Source organism: Terrapene carolina, unplaced genomic scaffold (genome assembly GCF_002925995.2).
Source record: "Terrapene carolina triunguis isolate 2854851 unplaced genomic scaffold, T_m_triunguis-2.0 Scaffold53, whole genome shotgun sequence".
NCBI classification, from domain to species: Eukaryota; Metazoa; Chordata; order Testudines; family Emydidae; genus Terrapene; species Terrapene triunguis.
In genome coordinates, this window is record NW_020664404.1 from 20,150,443 (window position 1) to 20,172,104 (window position 21,662).

Genomic DNA, 21,662 nt, shown 5'->3' on the forward strand with positions numbered 1-21,662 from the left:
GCTCATCCCTGTAGTATAATTTCAAGGAACTTTAGTTTTTCTGCAAAAAGATATTTCTTTACACGTGTCTCAAAGAATAGGCTAATCAACATTTCATAGAACCCAGACACAGTAATGGTTCTAGTTACATATATCCATTTATTGAGGATTAGTACAATATTTCTGTTTCTCAAACATTCCTGAGGTGGTAAAATGCTAACCTACATCAGATCTTGGAAAACTGAATTTGAGTATTATCACCTCAGGGTTCTATATCAAAGTTCCGATCTTCGTTAAAACAAAAGAGCTAAGAAAGCTTGGAACGTTCTGTAATGTAGTTGTTCAGTTACTGCAAAGAAAGTTAAATAGGGTTAGAAGCCCATGCAGAGGGAGAGATGGAAAAATTGTTAAACACAACCAGAAATTAAATTGCGAAATGTCATAAAAAGTAGTTTAGTTTTAATATGAGCAAGACAATACTTTGTATGCTTGCAACAGGTTTTGTTAGTGAACTTTAGCCAAGGCCTTCTAAAATGACAATTTAAAAATATTCTTCAAATGGGCCTGATAAGGTATTACTTCTGGTGTGCTAATAGGTTTGTGAATTAGTGATCTTGAGTCCAATTACAATTGGAAAGTGTTTTGGGTATTTTAACGGTGATAACTGCTTCTATCACTTTAATGGTGATAGATACTTTACAGTGGAGCTTTAGGAGTCTGAAAGTGCAGAAAAACAGGGTTAAATACTTAAAACTGAGTGGCAATAAGCAGTAAAACATTGATTCCGGCTCTTTAAAAAATACATTGCAGTTTTGGAAACTAAAGCTTCATGTTCATAAATGATTATATTTTTAGATTCTACCTCTAGTTTTTCAATAGCTTCTTAATATTTAAATTTCCAAAAAGTTTGCTGTGGGGATGAATAAGGTGAAATACTCTAACTGTCTTGGTAGTGTGATGACAAGAGAGCAGTGGCACTGGGATTGTGAGGGTTTTTTTTTTAAATCGAGAATGGATCCAATTGAGGATGTATATCTCCTTTCTTATAACACGTTCCCCATGAGTTGTACATAATTTCCTCACTACTTTGGTATAAAGCTTCACAATCTGAACTGGAGCTCTCGTTCTTGCCCAGTGAACCTTGAGAGTCTGTGTGCTATAATTGGGATTGCTTAACTGTGGTCCCCTGCTCCCCTCTCTACTCTGACTTCATAATGCAACTTTTCCAGTTAATCAGCAAGTATTGCTTTGTTTACATTCCAGGAAACTTGGAACTGCTGGACAAAAACTTGGAGGCTCTGCTGTCCTTTGCCATATAAAGCACGATCCCATGGACCCAGGTGGATGCTTCACATTAACCTCAGCAAATGTGGGGAAGTGCCAAACTGTTCTCTGTAGGAATGGAAAACCTTTGCATTTGTCCAGGTCTTATGTGATGAATTGTGAAGAAGAGCTAAAGAGGATTAAACAGCACAAGGCCATTATCACAGAGGTAAGAGAACTGTAGTGCTGGTGGAGGGAATGTTACAGTCTGCGACTTCCTCTAGAGACAGTTCTGAGCAACACACCGAACATATTTCGTTATCATATAAATAATAAACTGTATCTTAAAGACGGGTGCGTCTGTGCTGGAATTTCATCTTCCCCTTCCGGTATGTTTTATATCACATGGTCCAGTTGCTGTTGCTCTGCAGAGATACTCAGCCACGAGGGTCTGAGCATGGTAGTCTTAAACGGGAAGATGAGGAAACCAACTTCTACCTGGAAGAGAATTGCTGGAGTAGGAATGAAGAGCCCTTCCACTTTGTGTAGGGTGGGAAAGCGCCGAGAGAGAACTTGGAGTGTGATGTCTTTTCTTCCATAAGAGACTTTCTCTGCTCCTTCCTGCTATCTGACCAGCCAGGATGCTGACAGACAGCTGGCTCATTTTTCTGTCTCACAACAGAATGTATTGTGCCAGCTATGGGCTTGTGCTCTGGCAGGCAGCTCTGTAGTATGAGAGACTGCAGCTTCTGCACAGGGAATCCAGTCTGTGCTCACCCACAGATTGGAGGTTGTGAGCTGCTGAAAGAGTAGAGGACCAGTCTCCTCCCTTGGAAGATACAGACCCAGAGGGTAGATAGCTGACACAGAACATACATGTGGGGAACTGATCGAAAGCAGAAAGAGAGAGAAGCCTGTCCTTTTCTTTTTAGCCTGCTACATCCCTACTTAAGAATTTGATGCTCAGCCTACTGCTGTACATGCATAGATGTTAAACTTGCCAAGCAAAAGTGGTGCGGGATTAGAATCTAAAATGTGACATGATTGAAGCGAGCCACTCCATCACGTACTGTAGATAACCAGAGAGCTGTCAGAAAGTCCCTTTGTAAAGGAAAAGTGAATTCCTGTTTTAAATCTTAAAATGATTCACCAATTTCACACACTTGGATGGCTTATCAATTCTGTCAGGCTTATTTATAATATGGAACCCTACAGGCCAAAGAGGTTTTTAATGTTCTGAGGCATTTTAAAGGCCTACCTTTTCCTCATTTTCATTCACTTTCCTTTGGTTATTTGTTCTGTAGTGGCTATTGCTGGCATCAGTTGGACCAAATGCTTATAAATCATTGCCTTCGTGGTTCTCTAAATTAGCAGGGTTGCAGTTATCCCCGACAAGACTGGCAGGAAACCAAACACCACAACACTTGAGATGCTTGCTCTCCTTACCGTGCCAGCTCAGATTCTAACCAAGCCAGAATCTTGGGATTTGAATGTACATGGGATTTATTTCTTAAATACACATTTTTAGTGGTGTTTTCCGGCTCAGATATTACTCCTCCTCCCCTTGGGAAATGTCGTATCTAAGAGGAAGTGTAGTAAGTAATTGGAGCATGTAAAACATTTCACTACAGCTCAGCTGATTGAAAAACACAGACTTGCACTCTGCTATATTTGACTTGCATGCTTAATTTAAAGAATATTTTTAAATTGTACCTTTCAAAGGGCTGAGCTGAGATAAATAATGTATAGCTGCAGGAGAGAAGCCATAACCGTGATCCTATAGCCATTGTTCAATATGGACTTGTGGGGGCAGGGAAGGTATACACAAGATAAAATACCTTAAGTGGGGGGACAGATCTGACTGGCTAATAAGACAGTAGCTGCATGAGCCATTAGCCAGAGCAGTGACCCCCACACCCTTATGCACAGTGTGTACCATTCGCAGAGGTTTTGGGGATGGCGGGTGGTAAAAGGGCTGGTTTTCCCTGAGCCCCCAGGTTGAGAGGACCCCCAAAGAAGGAGGTTCTGCAACCCCATTTGTGCCACTCAGGGTTGGTCCCACAGCCCCTCTCACCATGGAGGGACCATGAAGCCAAACCTGTGTGGTGTTGCTACCTCACAAGCCAGGTCACAATGCTTGGAGCGGGGAGCCAGGCTGCTACTGCAGATTGTGGTTGTGCATACCAGGGAAGTGTTTCTACGGGGGGGCCTCAAGCCAAAGCATTAAGTTTTTTATTTGCCCAATTATATGCTCCATTATGTTGTCAAGTAGCCTCTTGGGCACTAGAGACAGACCTGTGTATCTGACACACCATAACTGTAACTTGTATTAAGTCCATTGAGACAGGATGATGTAGTGAGCTAAGCATGAGACTGGGAGCCATGAACTCGTGAGTCCTAATCCCAGTTCTTGCACTGACTCAGAGTAGCTGTTTGCAAGACACTTCATAGAGTCTAAGGCCAGAAGGCATCACTGTAATCTAATCTCTTCTCCTGTATAATTCAGGCCATAGAACTTCCCCAAAATAATTCCTAGAGCATATTTAGAAAAAACATCCAATCTTGATTAAAACTTGTCAGTGATGGAGAATCCACCACGACCGTTGGCAAATTGTTCCAATGGTTAATTACCTTCACTGTCAAAATTTTACACCTCATTTCCAGTCTGAATTTCTCTAGCTCAACTTCCAGCCATTGGACCTCAATCACTATAAGGCATGTTTTCTAGTCCTTTAATCATTCTCATGGCTCTTCTTTGAACCCTCTCCAGTTTATCAGTATCCTTCTTGAATTGTGGGCACCCAAACTGGACGCTATAGTCCAGCAATGGTCGCACAAGTGCCAAATATTAGAGGAAAAATTACCCCTCTGCTCCCACTCGAGATTCCCCTGGTTCTTGATCCCGGGATTGCATTAGCTGTTTTGGCCACAGCTTCACATTGGGAGCTCATGGTCAACTGATTATCTACCATGACCCCCAAATATTTTTCAGAGTCATTGCTTTCCAGGATAGAATCCCCCATCATGTAAGTATGGCCTACACTCTTTTTGTTCCTAGATGTATACATTTACATTTAGCTGTATTAAAATGTATATTGTTTGCTTATGCCCAGCTCATCAACCGATCCAGATCTCCCTGAATCAATGACTTGTCTTCATTATTTACCACTCTCCCCCGCCCCCCAATTTTTGTCATCTGCAAACTATCTGTTTTCTCCCAGGTCATTGATAAAAATGTTAGCTAGCATAGTGCCAAGAACCAATCCCTACGGGACCCCACTGGAAAAACACGATGCTGATTCCCCATTTTCAGTTACATTTTGAGACCAATCATCTAGCCAGTTTTTAATCCATTTAATGTGGTGCAATGCCATGTCGAAGACTTTACAGAGTCTAGGATATTATGTCAACACTATTATCATAAGCTTTCGTGGGTGATGCGTCTGATGAAGTGGGTATTCACCCACGAAAGCTTATGCTCCAATACGTCTGTTAGTCTTAAAGGTGCCACAGGGGAGACTGTTGCTTTTTTCAGATCCAGACTAACACGGCTACCCCTCTGATACTATTACCATATCACCCAAACTTATCATTTCATTAAAAAAAGATAGGTTAATTTGATAGGATCTGTTTTCCATGAACCCATCTTGATTTGCATTATTTACATTACCCTCCTTTAATTCTTCATTAATAGAGTCCCATATCAGCCACTCCATTATCTTGCCCAGGATTCGCGTCAGGCTGACAGGCCTATAATTATCAGGGTCATCCTGTTTACCCTTTTAAAAATTGGCACATTATTAGCTTTCTTCCAGTCATCTGGAACTTTCCCAGTGCTCTAAGGTTTCTGGAAAATCAACATTAACAGTCCCATGAGCGTCTCAGCCAGCTCTCAAAAGTCTCGGATGCAAGTTATCTGGACTTGCTTCATTAGCTTCTGTTCAGCATCCTCCAGAGATACTAGTAAAATGAAAAGAGTGTTATCACCATATGATGAGACTACATTTGTTTTTCCCAAAAAAAACTTCATCACTCTGGCTCCTTATCTATAAAATGGATGGGATGTGTAGCTGCCACACAGGATGTTGTGGAGATAGACATTTCTAAAATGCTTGTAAGATGTAAGTGCTAGGCATTTTTGTCTTTCTATAGTCTCAACTTCGTGTCCTCCTTTTTTTTTTAAATTTCAGGATGGTAAAGTAAATGGCGTGACAGATTCCACAAGAATCTTGGGATACACCTTCCTTCACCCAAGCGTTGTGCCCCGCCCTCACGTCCAGTCCATTACCTTGACTCCACAGGACGAGTTCTTCATTCTGGGTAGCAAGGGATTGTGGGACAGCCTCTCCATTGAGGAGGTGGTGGAAGAGGTCAGAAATGTGCCTGAACCACTGGCGGCTGCAAAGAAGCTTTGCACTTTGGCCCAGAGCTACGGCTACAACGACAGCATCAGTGCGGTGGTGGTTCAGCTCAATGTGACGGAGGACAGCTTTTGCTGCTGTGAGCTTAATGGAGTCCCGCCTCCCAGCCCAGGCATCTTTCCCCAGTCAGTCAACGTAGTCATTAAAGACAGACCTACGGATGCTTTGGGAATGCCATCTTCCAGCAGCGGCATGGCCTCTGAAATTAGCAGCGAGATCTCCACCTCTGAAATGAGCAGCGAGGTGGGGTCCACAGCCTCTGATGAGCCCCCTCAGGTAGCCATGAATGAGAACAGCCCAGCATACCCCAATGAACAGCGCTGCATGCTTCACCCAGTCTGCCTGTCCAATTCTTTCCAAAGGCAGTTGTCCAGCGCCACCTTCTCCAGCGCCTTCTCTGATAATGGCCTTGACAGTGATGATGAGGAGCCAATTGAGGGTGTCTTTACCAATGGCAGCCAGGTGGAAGTGGAGGTGGACATCCACTGCAGCCGAGCAAAGGAGAAGCAGTTGCTCCAAGTGCCTGTGGAAGCCAGCGATGAAGGCATCGTCATTAGCGCAAATGAGGATGAAACGGGCCTTTCCAGGAAAGCAGATTATTCCAGCACTGGTACAATTGGGCGCCGACGGGGCAATGGTTCTGTGGCTCCTCAGGAAAGGAGCCATAACTTGATTGAAGTAGCAACTGATGCACCTCTCAGAAAAACTGGGGGCTACTTTGCAGCCCCAGCCCAGCCAGATCCAGATGACCAATTCATCATCCCACCAGAGCTTGAAGAAGAGGTCAAGGAGATTATGAAACAACACCAGGAACAACAGCAGCAGCAGCGGCAGTATCAGATGGATCAGCTGCCAGACTATTACGATACACCACTATGACCCAGTCTGCATACTGTTCAGAAATAAGCTAACGAACAAGAAGACATGAGTGCAGGACCCAAATAGGGCTCACATTACTGCAGGGGTTTTACTACATTTTGTTTTCCTTACCCTGCCACTACAGATAACTGCAGCTTCTCTTTCTGTTTGTTAGTTTTAATATCAACTGACATTGTTCTAGAGATGATTTACCAATAAGATTTAAACTAGTTAACTTTCCCCTTAACATATCAAGTGTAAAAAATAAAAGGTTTAATATATTGCAGAGAGACATGATGATGTAATTTTTTTTAAATGGCTCATTTTTTTTGTTTGTTTGGAAAGCAGGGCAGTATGCCAGTGCTAAATGATTAAGTAATATTGTAATACTGTATTTCTTTGAGAAAGAAAAAGGCTTTTTTGGTCTTGAAAATGATAGACATTTGTAGAATATGGAGACTAACTCCTAGGAGTTGCTTTACTCTTTCAGATGACTTAAGTCACTGAGATTCACTAATTTTCTCTGAGAGAACAGTTGATTGGGAAATTACTGTAAATAGATCTGTGTTGTATAGTGATGCTTAAAATGTTTTGTAGTTTTGGCATAAGGACACAACCTGAACTGACTTTTGTTTTCTTGACTCTTTGGGCCATGGTTGTCATACTGAGTGGCTGTACAAATTACCTACAAATTTAGGTGGTTCTTAAACCATAGAAAACAGCCTCTTTTTCCTCTAGTTTCTTTTTCTTCCTTTTACTTTTACAGGCACATTTTATTTGTGTTCCTTATTGCTGCCACAACCAGCATGATTGTATAGAGCTCCTTTACTGTAGATCATTTACATACCAAGAGTTATATTAAAGCAGAATGCACAAATGAACATGTCATAACTTTTGTTATAATAAATACAAAATTTACAGATAATGAGTCTGCTTTTATGTCTGAGCAGCTGGATGTATGTATTTCCTGAACAAAAGTTCTTGGAGTTCTTTGGGTTTATCTGGATAGTGCACACTGTTGTTTAAATAGCTCTTTTTAAATTGTTCTGTGAAACTGGAGAATTTTACAAAGGTAAACCTTGAAAATATAGAAATCTGCTATAAAAATAAATCACCAGGTACTTTCACAGTGAAATCATATTTCTTATAAAGGGGCTCAAATTCTCTAGCAGAGAAATATTGCATTTCATTTCTATTGGCTTTTTTCTTTCAGTAGCAATCATGTGTTGTCAGCTCTTTCTCCAAAACGCTATTGATGATATTGAAAGACTCAGGACCACCTATGGTCTGACTTCAGACCCCACCACCCTCCTTCAGAAGGATGGAGGAGTTAAGAAAAATGGCAGGTTAGAAATGGTAAAGAGGGGTATTTTGGGGCAGAGAAAAGAAAGGGGCGAGAAGTCTGAACAATTTGAATTTGAGTTTAATGGTAGTTCTGCCTTTCAAACAAGAAAAAAAAAAATTTCCTGCTTTAGTTGAGAAGTGGTGACACTCTCTTCTCAATCCCACTTTCATTTGAATGCTGCAGATCAGCCTTACTTTGTCTTTGATAGATGTATCAGTGTTTAATAGCAGATGACGTACCTCCCTGAGGCTGTGTTGAGTCAACATCTTGTAACAGGAGCATAATATGGGATAGGCTTCCCAATCTGCTCCAGGGCCTGATGGCGAAAAGGAGAGATTTCCTTTAATACAGCTTTTGACTAGCTTTCCCTCTAAGAATACTACAGGCAATTAAGAAGTGGGGAATTTGGGGGGAAAATACAAAAGTACTGATTTTCAGTTTGGCAGATACTAATTCACACCGCTTGCCTTGTGTGGTTCTAATGCAGAACGTTTGTAGTCCCATTGGTATCATTAATGAGATCAGTAGGGACATGTACAGCTGCGGGATTGTTAATTTACTGCAGAATCAGCTCCACAATGGGAGAACAAATGACTGTTGTTCTGGAAGAGCCATAAAATACAGTATTAAAATAGAGACTAGATTAACAACTTTTAGGCAGGTAAAAACTCTGGATAGTCTTTGATAAATGGTTCTGAAATCCGAAAATGGACTGGTAGTGGTTCATTTTGTTCTGAATAATCAGACTCAATGTCCTCGGCACAAACTGAGATTTTTCAGTTGTTGCCTGAGCCTAAAGGTGCTAATGACCAAAGGTTATACAAGGGCCTGGGCAAGTGGGTATAAGTTAGGGCTTCCTGAGTAATTGTAAAACTTCTCTGCACCATAGGAATGGGAATTTTCTCCAGTGCAGAGTCTGTTGTTAACAGCGCAATAATGCACTTGCTGTTCTGTCAGTGAGCAGGGCTAGCTTGAATTGTTCTTCTATTTCTGTTCAGTCTAAAATGCTTCTGTGAAATAACATTACATAGATAGATAATGGTGAGTGAGATTTCCTCTTTTATTAATGTCAATTGATACTTAAGCGCTGGGTGCAGATAAGAGGGACAAAATGGGGGATTCTTTCTTATGAGTCTGTCTGACCCTAACCTCAAAAATCCACATACTCCTCTGTGTCCCATCTTCTTTGGGTGTCACACGGAATGTTCTCCTTCCTCACCTTCAGAGAGGATGAGAATAAAGGAGAAGTTCAGTCCAAATGTTAGCTATTTCTTGCAGGAAATGCCTTTTAGCCTTTTCTTTTTATGCCCATACATGGTAGCATAAAGACAGGCAAAACTGACAGACCACCAAATCTTGCTCTCCTCTACCTACCACCTACTTTAAGATGCGTGATAGTCAGTTCACTGGAAGGGCTTCTGTAGTCTTATAATGCCAGGTTTTGGCTGAGAAACTGTATATTTTGGATTTCTTGTTCTTGTGAGACAGAGTTTTGCTTGTGCACTTCCAGCTGCTGTCCTGGCAAGCCTGAGATGCCAAGGATTGAATGGACCATAGAGACTGAAGTCTTCTCATATCCTTCCAGTGGGCCCTCCAGAGCATGCTGAAAAACATCAGCAAGGTGGTGGATGATGTTAAACCAGCATCTTTCAAAAACACTTCTAAATAAACAAGATGGGCATTCTTCTGGTGAAGGCACTGGACTAGGACATGGGAGACCTGGTTTCAGTTCCTAGCTCTGCCACAGACTTCCTGGGTGACTTTGGGGAAGTCACTTAACTTCTGGGCCTAAATTCTCCAACGTGGCTAGGCATCATGATACCATAGTGATCATCACCCCAGAAAAGCCATAAATATAGGTGGTGTGCTTTGAACAATAGCCAATTAATAAAAAACAGCAAGAAGGGACATTTTCAGTGAATAATGAGCCCACCTCTAATGGGATCAGAAGTTCAGAAATTGAGAAAAGGAGGTGCTTGGAGACGCAGACAATGTTAAACTTAATGTGGCCTTTGAAACATGCGGGAGGAGAAGCCTGAGACAGGCAGAGATGCATGACTGGAAAGAGGGGAAAGGCTGGTGGTGGAAAGGTGGATGATGTCTCCATTGTTTTGCAGAAAAGTACCTTTAGTATAAAACAAACTAGTGTGTGTATGAAAAAATAACTTCATTTGTGTATAGTTGATATGCTTTTTTTTTTTTTTTTGGCATTGTTAAAGAGAAATATTTCATCTTGCCTGCTGTCAAATAGCTCTTAAATAATGCATTTTATTGTGGATGATGGATCATAGGAATTCTGCTAGTGTGTTTCAAGCATGACTCTTTAAATCACATCATCTTTTTCATTTGTAAGTAATGAAGTGATTTTCTTATCTCTTTAGATGATTTATTGCTTTCAGAATGAGTCCAACTGTATCTGTATCGATGCAGTCTCTTGCTCCTAGAACTAATTACCTTGTTGAAGTCCTTTCAGCATTGCTATTTGTGCCACAACAGTTTCAGTGATCTTAATCTGATCTCTTACTCATTTGCTTACAGATGATACACATTTGGTTGCAAGCACAATAACTGCATCTCCACACAAACTGAATAGATGTCTAACTACTCAACTTGTATGTGAGGGTATAGTAATTGTTTATGCAGTTCTGTGCACATACAATTGAAGGTCACTTTATGAAAATGTTCCCAGTAGTGACTACTTGTCCTTAGAATATCATCTAATTTAATAACCTATCCAGTAGAGAGAGAGAGATGGCCAAGCAAGGCACGTCTACACAAACAGTATGTGCAAGTTAGATGTAAATTCTACACCACTCCAGAGTGCTGCACACTAGCTGTCCATGTGGACCCTGCTGCTGTGCACTGAATGTTCCCTAGTGTGCAGTGACCTACTTTTGTTTCAAACCATAGTAGGTCACTGTATATTAAGGAACTTTTAGTGCGCAGCAGGCTAGTGATTTAGAGCCCAGATTTTCACACACTAATTTTTCATCTGGACAAGCCCTTTGATTCAGCCACATCCAGAAAGATTTGAAGTCTGAAACTATTTTAGCTTGGGATTCATTTAATCTCCGATAATTTTTCTTACTAAAAGTAATTTAGTGCTTATTTTTTACCAGTCATGGAAAATAAGATTCTTGTGTGTGGCTGACTTCTCAAATCTTTTAATGCATTCAAAGAGTGCTGTTTTTGTCATACACACGTACATCCTAAATAAAAGTTTTTAAAGGCACGGTGAGGAACACCACCAGATCAATCCATCCCCCTGCCACTGTAGGCTGTAATGTCTTAAATAAAAGACCAAGTTGGATCTGTTTTTGTAGCATTTGGTAACAAGACAGTTGATGAGTGGGGTTTTTTTAACATAGGCCAGAGTTTCTTCTCCCAGAAGATGACTTACTAGCTCTCTCCCTCCCATATATAATTTCCATGGTGGTACTACAAATAGGTACAGGTTTACAAAAGAAATCTGTAAGTAAGAGGTCTGTTGTATTGGTATACTTCAGCAATACTTTTGGATGGGCTGAGGCAAGTGAGGGCTTAATGGTATAAAACGACATCTCAACTAATGGGTTGCAACCAGAAAGTAGATACCAAGGGGTTTCCCCTCACCACCTGAGGGTCAGGGGAAAGTACAAAAACCCTGCAATAACTAGGATTTAGGGGATACCAGGACAAGAAAGGGGAAGCCTCCCCCTCCTTCATCATATGCTGTCCCTGCTCTGCCATGTCTCCAGTCCTGAGACAGCTCTTCTGCTCTTCCTTTCCTGCCCAGGCCCAAGAGGAGAGGAGATATATTGGGCCCCACTGCCTCTGGAAGGGACTCCCGCCACCCAAATCTACGGATTTTTGTGGCCACAGTGGATTATGGGATATATTGGGAAGTGGGTTTCTGACCAACTTTTTGAATTTCGCACCAAAAAAAAAAATTTCAAATGCAGTTAGATTTTTAACAAGTCCTCACAGACCCTTCTGCCAACATTCCTCTTCCCTCACTTAGTCACTGTGTTGTTTCAGTTGTGGACCTTTGCTTTAATGGGTTGATACTGCAGGGCTGAATATAGAGATGCTTGAATTTTAATCCCAACCCTGCAGTGGATTTCCTGTACAGCCTTGCTCAATTCACCTAAGCTTTTATTTTAAGGACTTTTATTTAAGTAAATGTTTTATTTAAGTAAAAGTAAAAAGTCTTCTGTGGTGTTGACCCTTTGTGTGTCATCTTATATTTTAATATGGAGACAAAGATACTTTCTTTTGTACTTAGCAGAGAGGTGTAATGAGCACTAGCTAGTGAAGTGTTTGAAAATGTACACAGTACTTCACAAATGCTTTGTATCATTATTGTCCCTGATGTGCATAGATACACAGTAATGGGCCAGGTTAAGGTAACCAAAATTCAGTCCAAAGAAATTCTTTTGTATCCCCCGAAGTCAGAATGGAATCCAGTTGTCCAAAGTGAAAGGCCATTGGATGGGCCTACTCTGCCACTCATTCTTTCCTTCTCCTATCCTCTGTACCATTCCCCTTGAGAACTGAAATAGCTTGTTTTGGAGCAGGATTACTGCACTATACCTTGACTAATTATTTCTGTCTATTGATTACTCAACTCACTTCCCTTGTAGTGAGGCTCTTGGGATGTGTTATGTGGGTGGGTGGGTGCATGCGTGCTTGATTGAGATTTGGAGAAGGTCATGTTGCGACACAAATCCATTTACAATGCTAGTAGTATAATGCTATATTTAATAAATGTTAGAAAAAAGTCTACTGCTATTACATAGAAAAAATAAATTCTTCACACATCTCAAAATCAAAATGTAGAGGAAAACCTAAATTTTCTTATATCAGAGGGGTAGCCGTGTTAGTCTGTATCCACAAAAACAACAAGGAATCCGGTGGCACCTTAAAGATAAACAGATTTATTTGGGCATACGCTTTCGTGGGTAAAAAAAGCTTTCGTGCATCTGAAGAAGTGAGGTTTTTACCCACGAAAGCGTATGCCCAAATAAATCTGTTAGTCTGTAAGGTGCCACCAGACTCCTTGTTTTTCTAAATTTTCTTAACTTACGACAGTAGTGCTCAGGAGGCTCAGTGAAGAATTGGGGCCCATTTAGGTGCTGTACAAACAACTCAGAAGTTCCTTGCTGCAAGTGTCCTGCTCAGATGACTAATCCAGGTCTTTTCTCCTATCTTATTTATACTGTCATTTGTTTGTTTGAGTTCAGCTGTCGGATCTCCCTCTTAGTGAAAAGTTGAAATTCCCATGCGGTTAGTTCACATACCTCTTCTACCAACTCTGCTTTTAGTCTGTGAAGCAAGTTCAGCAAGTAACAGCCTTTTATCTTGGTCATGATTGAGTCAAGAGCTAAATGGAAGAGACGCTATATTTCATCTTTCTCCCATGGGTATGTATTCTCTTCATGTGTAAAAGAAGGAGACACTCTTATTCAACAAGAAGTAGTTGGAAACTTAACAGTAGAGTATGCCATGCTGGAAGACTTGCATATAATAGCTGAAATGCAACTGAAGCCTGTTATCTGACAAGCAAACATTGGTGCATTTCTCAGCAAGTAAATATCTTCTGAGTAAATGCACTTGTGATGTTTCTGCTGTAGGAGAAATTTAAAGCATCAGCCATCATTAACTAGATTAACTGATGACTGAGTGGTTGTACTAAGCTATGTCTAGCGTGTGCTATAACATCGAGCTGTTACTGGCTGTTCTCCCCCCACACACACACACCCCACCCCACTCCCATTAGTGTGTTGCTTTCAGACTATTTGTGTCTACAGATCCTACTATTCCTGACTTAGGCTGAAAGTTCTCTTCCAGACTTCTCTCTCTGTGTTGCTTATCAAAGCTCTAGTAAAAACTGAAAACATTTAAAAAACAGTTCTACTCAGAAAAGTGGCTCTGGTTTAAAAAAAAATGCACTGTGGGGTTCCATATTTCTTGTGTTATTGATTTACAAATCTAATGTGCCCCACTTTGCAGTACAAGTACAAAAATTATTTCACCAATTGCCAGCCCTGAAAATTCTGCTTGGGATGTGGAAATCCAGCTGGCCACTTTTCTCCTTTCACATCGCCAGTCGGGCTGTCAAGCGGTTTAAAAAAATTAATCGCAGTTAATTGCACTGTTAAAATAATAGAATACCATTTATTTTTGGATGTTTTCTACATTTTCAAATATAATTTCAATTGCAACAGTGTACAGTGCTCACTTTATATTTATTACAAGTATTTGCACTGTAAAAAACAAATAGTATTTTTAATTCATCTAATACAAGTACTGTAGTGCAATCTCTTTACCATGAAAGTTGAACTTACAAATGTAGAATTGTGTACAAAAAAAACTGTGTTCAAAAATGAAACAATCTAAAATTTTAGAGCTTGCAAGTCCACTCAGTCCTACTTCTTGTTCAGCCAATCGCTTAGACAAACAAGTTTGTTTAAATTTGCAGGAGATAATGCTGCCAGCTTCTTTTTTATGTAACTTGAAAGTGAGTACAAGTATTCTCATGGCACTGTTGTAGCTGTTGTCGAAAGACATTTACGTGCCAGATGCGCTAAAGATTCATATGTTCCTTCATGCTTCAACCACCATTCCAGAGGACGTGTCCATGCTGATGATGGGTTCTTTTCAATAACAATCCAAAGCAGTGCGGACCGAAGCATGTTCATTTTCATTATCTGAGTCAGATGCCATCAGCAGAAGATTGATTTTATTTTTGGTGGTTCAGGTTGTGTAGTTTCCGGATCAAAGTGTTGCTCTTTTAAGACTTCTGAAAGCGTGCTCCACACCTTGTCCCTCTCAGATTTTTGGAAGGCACTTCAGATTCTTCAAATGATTGCTCATGTACATTCCACAGTAGGTGTGCGTGCTCACCATGCACACCGGTGCCGGAAGTTTTTTACCCTAGCAGTACCTATAGGGGAGCGCCCCTAGCGACCCCTGGAGTGGCGCCTCCATGGTGCAGTATAAGGGACGCTGCATGCTCCCCCCCCACCCTCAGTTCCTTCTTGCTGCCAGTAAAGGTGCATTGGAACTGCTCTACTCCAGCTTGGCTGCAGCTTTCCTCTTGAACTCTTGTTCGTTCATAGTTAGTAGTACCTGTAGTTAAAGTAGTTTAGATTAGTGTTAGTTTAGTTAGTGCGCCAGTGAGTGAGCCGCACATGGACTGTTTTACACTGTCTGGGGGGAACCCATCTCAGTGGGGATCACTGCAAGATTTGCAGCTCATTCAAGCCTCAGACCAAAAAGGAAAGGGACATTCGGCTCCGAGCCATTCTGATGGAGTCGGCGTTGACCCCAACTCTGGTGCGCTGCTCCGAGTCGGCACCAAGTACCGCAGTGTTGGTGTGCGGCGACCCTTCGGTACCTTCCAACAGTCGGCACTGCTCCCCGTCCATGGGACACGCCAAGAAAGGGTCTTCGCCTAGACACCGGAGCAAGACTGGGGGAGAGACTAGACCCACATTGGGCAGTTCTTGATCCCCGTCAGCCTCCAGGCCTCTGACTCAGGTTGAGCAGAGCAGCCCGGCCCACTCAGCGCCGACCTCCCCGGATGTCCGGGTGCCCTCCATGCCGGAGGCCCTGCAAGCAGCCCGGGACGTTATGTCTCTGCCGGTACCAGGGGCCCCGCCATCATTGGCTCCCCGGTCCAGAGGCAAGGCGCTGCTTGGATCTCTGCAGTCCCCGCCTGATCGGTATCTTTCGCGGTCTAGGGAATGTTCCTGATGCCATTTGCCGATCAGCGACTGCCCCCGTGCGCAGTCCGCGCTGGTCCCCGTCGACCCCCACCAGGTTGTCTGGCCTGGTTCCAACTGGCGGGTTCCAGGCACCGCTCTACCTTGAGGGAACGTGGACCTCGCAAGGAGAGCGTGCCCCATCAAGACCGGGACAGACGGCAGCAGAGGTCCTCGTTTCTGAGAGGCCATCATAGCCCATCGCAATACAGGCATCAACGCCATTCCCGTTCTTCGTCTCGCTCCAGGACCCCACTGCAGCACTGCTCCGCAGTCCTAGGCGTCGATCGCCGGCACCTCACCGTCGCAGATCTGCAGATCGTGAGCAGCTGCTACTAATAGTATTCCTACTCCTCCACGCCGGGATCACGGTCTTGTGGTTAGCACCGTTCCCAATGCCACCACTCATCCCAGTCCCAGGACAGCGGCAGGTCATATGCCAGCCCGGCCTCCCTTCGTAGTCGTCAGTCGATGGGAAAGGCTAGTCAGGCTGAACAGCCTGCTCCGCCGGTGCCACAGCAGGTGCAGTGGCACCAGGCTCCTTGGCTGGCACTGTGGTACCAATGGGTCCCGTGGCCCCTGACGCAGCCCCCGGTGGTGGCTTGCTCGGTGGCTGGAGCCTCAGAGAGACAGTCAGCCTCCGTATCTCAGCCTCCCAGAAGGGAGTCAGTGGGGTATTCATTTCCGGTTCCATGCCCGGAGGGTGACCAAGTGGTGGGACTTCTGGCACCGGTGGGTACGCAAAATAACACACCCCCATCCTCATCCTCCCCTAATGAGGTGATTACGGCCCCTCCTTCATCTGTTCCATAGGACGACTCTTAAGGCCCACCAGGAACTGTTGAAAAGGGTGGCATCGAGCCTCAACCTTCAAGCCGAGGAGGTGGAGGAGCCCTCGAACTCCTTCAATGTCCTCTCGGCCTTGGCGCTGGACAGGGTGGCCCTCCCACTCCACGAACAGGTGGTGAAAATTTCAAATGCCTTGTGGCAAACCCCGGCTTCCTTGCCCCCATCTCTAAGAGGGCGGAACGGAAGTACTTGGTGCCCGCCAAGGGGCATGAATACCTGTACACCCACCCTGCCCCCAACTCCCTGGTGGTTGTATCGGTCAACCACAGGAAGAGGCAGGGCCAGCCAGCCCCTACTCTGAAAAATAAAGACTCAAGGAGGCTGGACTTATTCGGGAGACAGGTTTATTCGTCCTCAAGTTTCCAGTTAAGGGTGGCAAACCATCAAGCCCTCCTGGAGCGGTATGAGTTCAGTTTGTGGGGCTCTCTGCCTGAACTCAAGGACTCCCTCCAGGAGCATGACATAAAGGAGTTCAAGGCTCTGGTGGAGGAGGGTACAGCGGCTGCCAGGGCGACCCTGCAGGCAGCGTCGGATGCCGTGGATATGACTGCAAGGTCTATGGCCTCCGCCGGGTCCATTTGGAGGGTGTCATGGCTCCTGCTGTCTGGGCTGTCCAGCGAGGCACAGTTCGGGCCTCCAGTCCTGCAGTGGGACCTGAACATGGTGCTGGCCCGGTTGACGGGTCCCCCGTTTGAGCCGCTAGCTACGTGCTCCTGGTCGCACCTATCGAGGAAGGTAGTCTTCCTGGTGGCGATCATGTCAGCTAGACGGGTCTCGGAGCTCAGGGCCCTGATCTCCGAACCCCCGTACACGGTGTTCCATAAGGGTAAGGTCCAGCTCTGACCATATCCTTCATTCCTCCCCAAGGTGGTCTCCACCTACCACATGGATTAGGATATTTTTCTGCCGGTCCTCTGTCCGAAGCCCCATGCATCCAATAAGGAGCGCCGCCTCCACATGCTGGATGTGCAACGGGCTTTGGCCTTTTACCTGGAACGGACAAAGCCATTCAGGAAATCCTCGCAACTGTTCATCGCCTCGGCCGAGTGCTTGAGAGGTCGGCCGATCTCCACTCAGCGGCTCTCCAACTGGATCACCTCATGTATTCGTGCCTGTTACGGCCTGGTGGGGATCCCCCGCCACCGATTGTAAGGGCACATTCAACTAGGGCGCAAGCCTCGTCGGCTGCCTTTTTAGCACATGTTCCCATTCAGAACATTTGTAGGGCTGCCACATGGTCTTCCGTTCACACGTTCACCTTGCATTATGTGATTGTCTCCCAAATCAGGGAGGATGCCGGGTTCGGGAGGGCAGTGCTCCGTCCCGAGAGTCTGAACTCCTACCCACCTCCAACAGATATAGCTTGTAATCACCTAGTGTGGAATACACATGAGCAATCACTCGAAGAATAAAAGACAGTTACCTTTTCCTTAATTGGTGTTCTTCGAGATGTGTTGCTCATGTCCATTCCACATCCCGCCTTCCCCTCTGTGGGAGTTGTCTGGCAAGAAGGAACTGGGGGGGAGTGCACAGCACCCGTTATAGCATGCCATGGAGGCGCCACTCCAGGGGTCGCTAGGGGCGCTCCCTTACGGGTACTGCTAGGGGAAAAACTTCCGGCACCGGTGCACATGGCGAGCACACACACCTATTGTGGAATGGACATGAGCAACACATCTCGAACACCAGTTACAGAAAAGGTAACTGTCTTTTCTTCAACCTTAGGTCGTGCTGTAGCTATCTTTAGAAATCTCACATTGGTACCTTCTTTGCATTTTGTCAAATCTGCAGTGAAAGTGTTATTAAAATGAACAATGTGCTGGGTCATCATCCGAGACTTCTATAACATGAAATATATGGCAGAATGCAGATAGAGCAGCAGACATACAGTTCTCCCCCAAGAAGTTCAGTCACAAATTTAATTAACGCATTATTTTTTTAACGAGTGTCATCAGCATGAAAGCATGTCCTCTGGAATGGTGGCTGAAGCATGAAGGGGCATAAGAATGTTTAGCATATCTGGCACGTAAATATCTTGCAACACCAGGTACAACAATGCCATGAGAACACTTGTTCTCACTTTCAGATGACATAAACAAGAAGCAGGCAGCATTATCTCCTGTAAATGTAAACAAAATTGTTTCTCTTAGTGATTGGCTGAACAAAAAGTAGGACTGAATGGACTTGTAGGCTCTGAAGTTTTACATGGTTTTGTTTTTGAGTGCAGTTATCTAACACAAAAAAACCCTACATTTTAAAGTTGCACTTTCACAACAGAGATTGCACTACAGTACTTGTATAAAGTGAATTGAAAAATACTATTTCTTTTGTTTATGATTTTGCAGTGCAAATATTTGTAATCAAAATAATATACACTTTGATTTCAATTACAACATAGTATACAATATATATGAAAAGGTAGAAAAAACATCAAAATACTTAATAAATTTCAATTGGTGTTCTATTGTTTAACAGTGCGATTAAAACGACGATTAATTGGGATACATATTTTTATTGCAATTAATTTTTTTGAGTTAATCACATGAGTTAACTCTGATTAATCGACCGCCCTAATTGCCAGTAATTATGGTTCTGCAAGCCTTGTTTTCAGGAGGGTTGCACCAGTGTAACTGGAACTTAAGAGACAATTGTGGCAGTAAGATGAAATAGCCAATCTCTCTCTCCCCTATTTGTGTTGGCTCCTGCAGGGCTAACAGGACTGTAAGGAGATAAATATTGTTATGAGCTGGGTGAAACCTTGTTACAGGTTGAGTTGAGACCCCACTGAGGTTGACAGGTGTGAATTCATCCTCAGTTAACATAACTATAACCATAAGCCCCTACCAAGACAATAGGTATATGTCAGGGGTAGTCAATAGGCAGATCCCAAGCCACATGTTCATTTTTATTAAAAATTGGGTGGTGACGGAGCAGACCTGGAAACTGGGGTGTCTTTTCCTCTAAGAAAATAAATACACCTCTACCCCAATATAATGCGACCCAATATGACACGAATTCGGATATAACGCGGTAAAGCAGTGCTCCGGGGGGGCGGGGCTGCGCACTCCAGCGGGTCAAAGCAAATTCGATATAATGCGGTTTCACCTATAATGCGGTAAGGTTTTTTGGCTCCCGAGGACAGTGTTATATCGGGGTAGAGGTGCATATTTAAAAAAAAAAAAAAAAAAAAACTGACACTTGCATTCCAAATGAAAGTAAAAGCTCTTTATATGACTCTTTTTATGAACCTTTGGGACAAATTAGCTGTAGCAGGGATGATTCTGCAGGCTGCATAAAGGGGGGAGATTTCATCACAGGCAGGGAGATTGTCCCTGCACGAAGTTTGACAGAATTTTAAAGCGCTTCTGTGTCCCCCATGCCCCAGCACATCATTGTACCTCGGGCAATGAAGTCTTTCTACAGCAATCTCATAAATCATTTCTAGGCCCAGCTCAGTCTCTTGAACTATTGAGAACCTTCAGGATGAGGGAGACTTGATTGTAAAACAAATGTATTCCGGGCTCATTGTCCCGTTCAGAAGCTGAGCTCCCTAGGAAGCTCCTTGTGCGAAACTAGTTTACATTGCAATGGGGCACGTGCGTTGAAAAGAGAGAGAAATGCCACTTGTGGAAATAGTTGCCATGTCTTGGCTTTTCAGTGACTTATGTGAAATTAGTTTGTTTTACAGACTAACGGTTCTATTGCACCTGTGAAATTCCCTAAGCACATGTTAATGGTTTTGAGTTACTGGTCTCCGTCCAGTTCATGGTGGACTCTGTCCTGAAACTCTCTCCTCCATCTGGTGATACTGTCAGAAGTCACCAAGTGGAGCACCCATAGGGGGACACATCTCGAAGAACCACAGTTACTGCACAAAGTGAGTAATGTTTTTTTTATGATCACTAAGTTAGCGTATTTTTAAAAAATTAAAAAATCATAGCTGTCTCTCCAGACATTGTAACTTGAACCTAATCCCCATTAGCTTGTTCAAGGACATGACATAACTACAGGCCATCTCAGAGTCAAGGTGTGTTTCCACATTCTCTGAAGGAAGGAGAACAATTCTCTGCATCAATTGAATGGGTCTGTTTTTCCCCTCCATGGTGGCCAAGAAGCATCGCTAACATTCAGTTTTATTTTCAAAAGAGATTTTTCTGTGCATTAATTTGAGGTTTCATGGGCCAGATCCTTAGGTAGTGTCAAGTGGCTTCTGCGGTGCTGCTGATATGGTACTATATTTGTTAAAACTTATCATTTGAATCTAAATATAGTGTGTATATATGATACATATGAGAATATAAATACAGTGTCTATATCAGCGGTTCTCAACCCGCGGCCCATGGGCCGCATATGGCCCAGTTAGCACACAGTAGTGTGCTAAAGGCGGGTGGGCTCCTGGGCTGCTGCTGCGCAGTGGGGGGGGGGCGGCTCTGGGCTCCCGGCTGTCATGCTGTGGGGTGGGCAGGGTCCGGGGGAGGGGTCCTGGCTGCCCCCCGGCTTCTCACATGGTTCCAGGCAGCCAGTTGCTGCCTAACCCTGCATGGTAGGGTCGGGTCCCTGCAGGGTCTGGGTCCTGGCAGCCTCCCTGGCCCCGCATGGTGGGGGTTGGGAGTCCCCGCGCACCAGGATCCGGGATCAGGGTCCCTGCCCCATGCCCAGCTCTCCACGCCTGGCCCCACTCTGTGGAAGGGTTTCTGGCTGGAGAGTGCTGAGCATAGAGGTTTGGGGGGGGCACTGTGGTTCTCAACCGTATGCAGCCCACAATGATAAATAGGTTGAGAACCACTGGTGTATATACAATACATATGGGAATTCATGTTTGTTTAAGGATACTTCATATATCAAATTTGCTTAAGAGTTGAGGTTCCAACTTGCATTAAGAGCAGATGGGCAAGTTTGAACTCTTACTGTTTTTGCTCATATTCATCCAACCTCAACTTGAAAGCCTGTATGGAATACAGGAAGCACAAGTTTTCGGGTATCTACTGTTGTCTAAACAATATTTTACTCATCACTAAAAGGAAGGTATTGTATACGAATAACGTAACGTATCTGAATCTTAATTGAGTTACCCAAAGCACATTTAAAACATCTATGTCCCTTACCTATGTATCTCTCATGAGCCTCTCAGAATCTTTTTGAAAAATTATCTACAGACATTGTATACACATTTTCCTTGTTTAAGCTGCTCAACATGCCATG

General features: G+C 43.7%; 1 protein-coding gene across 1 annotated transcript in view; it reads left to right on the forward strand.

Moving 5' to 3' along the window:
• PHLPP1 (PH domain and leucine rich repeat protein phosphatase 1) overlaps window positions 1-7,403 on the forward strand; it is a 225,644-nt gene extending 218,241 nt beyond the window's left edge. The window contains exons 16-17 of the mRNA XM_024203917.2: window positions 1,243-1,471; window positions 5,433-7,403. Coding sequence (XP_024059685.2) covers window positions 1,243-1,471; window positions 5,433-6,542 — 1,339 coding nt within the window. The 3' untranslated portion in view covers window positions 6,543-7,403. The remainder of the gene's footprint in view (window positions 1-1,242; window positions 1,472-5,432) is intronic.
• The last annotated feature ends 14,259 nt before the right edge of the window (window positions 7,404-21,662 follow it).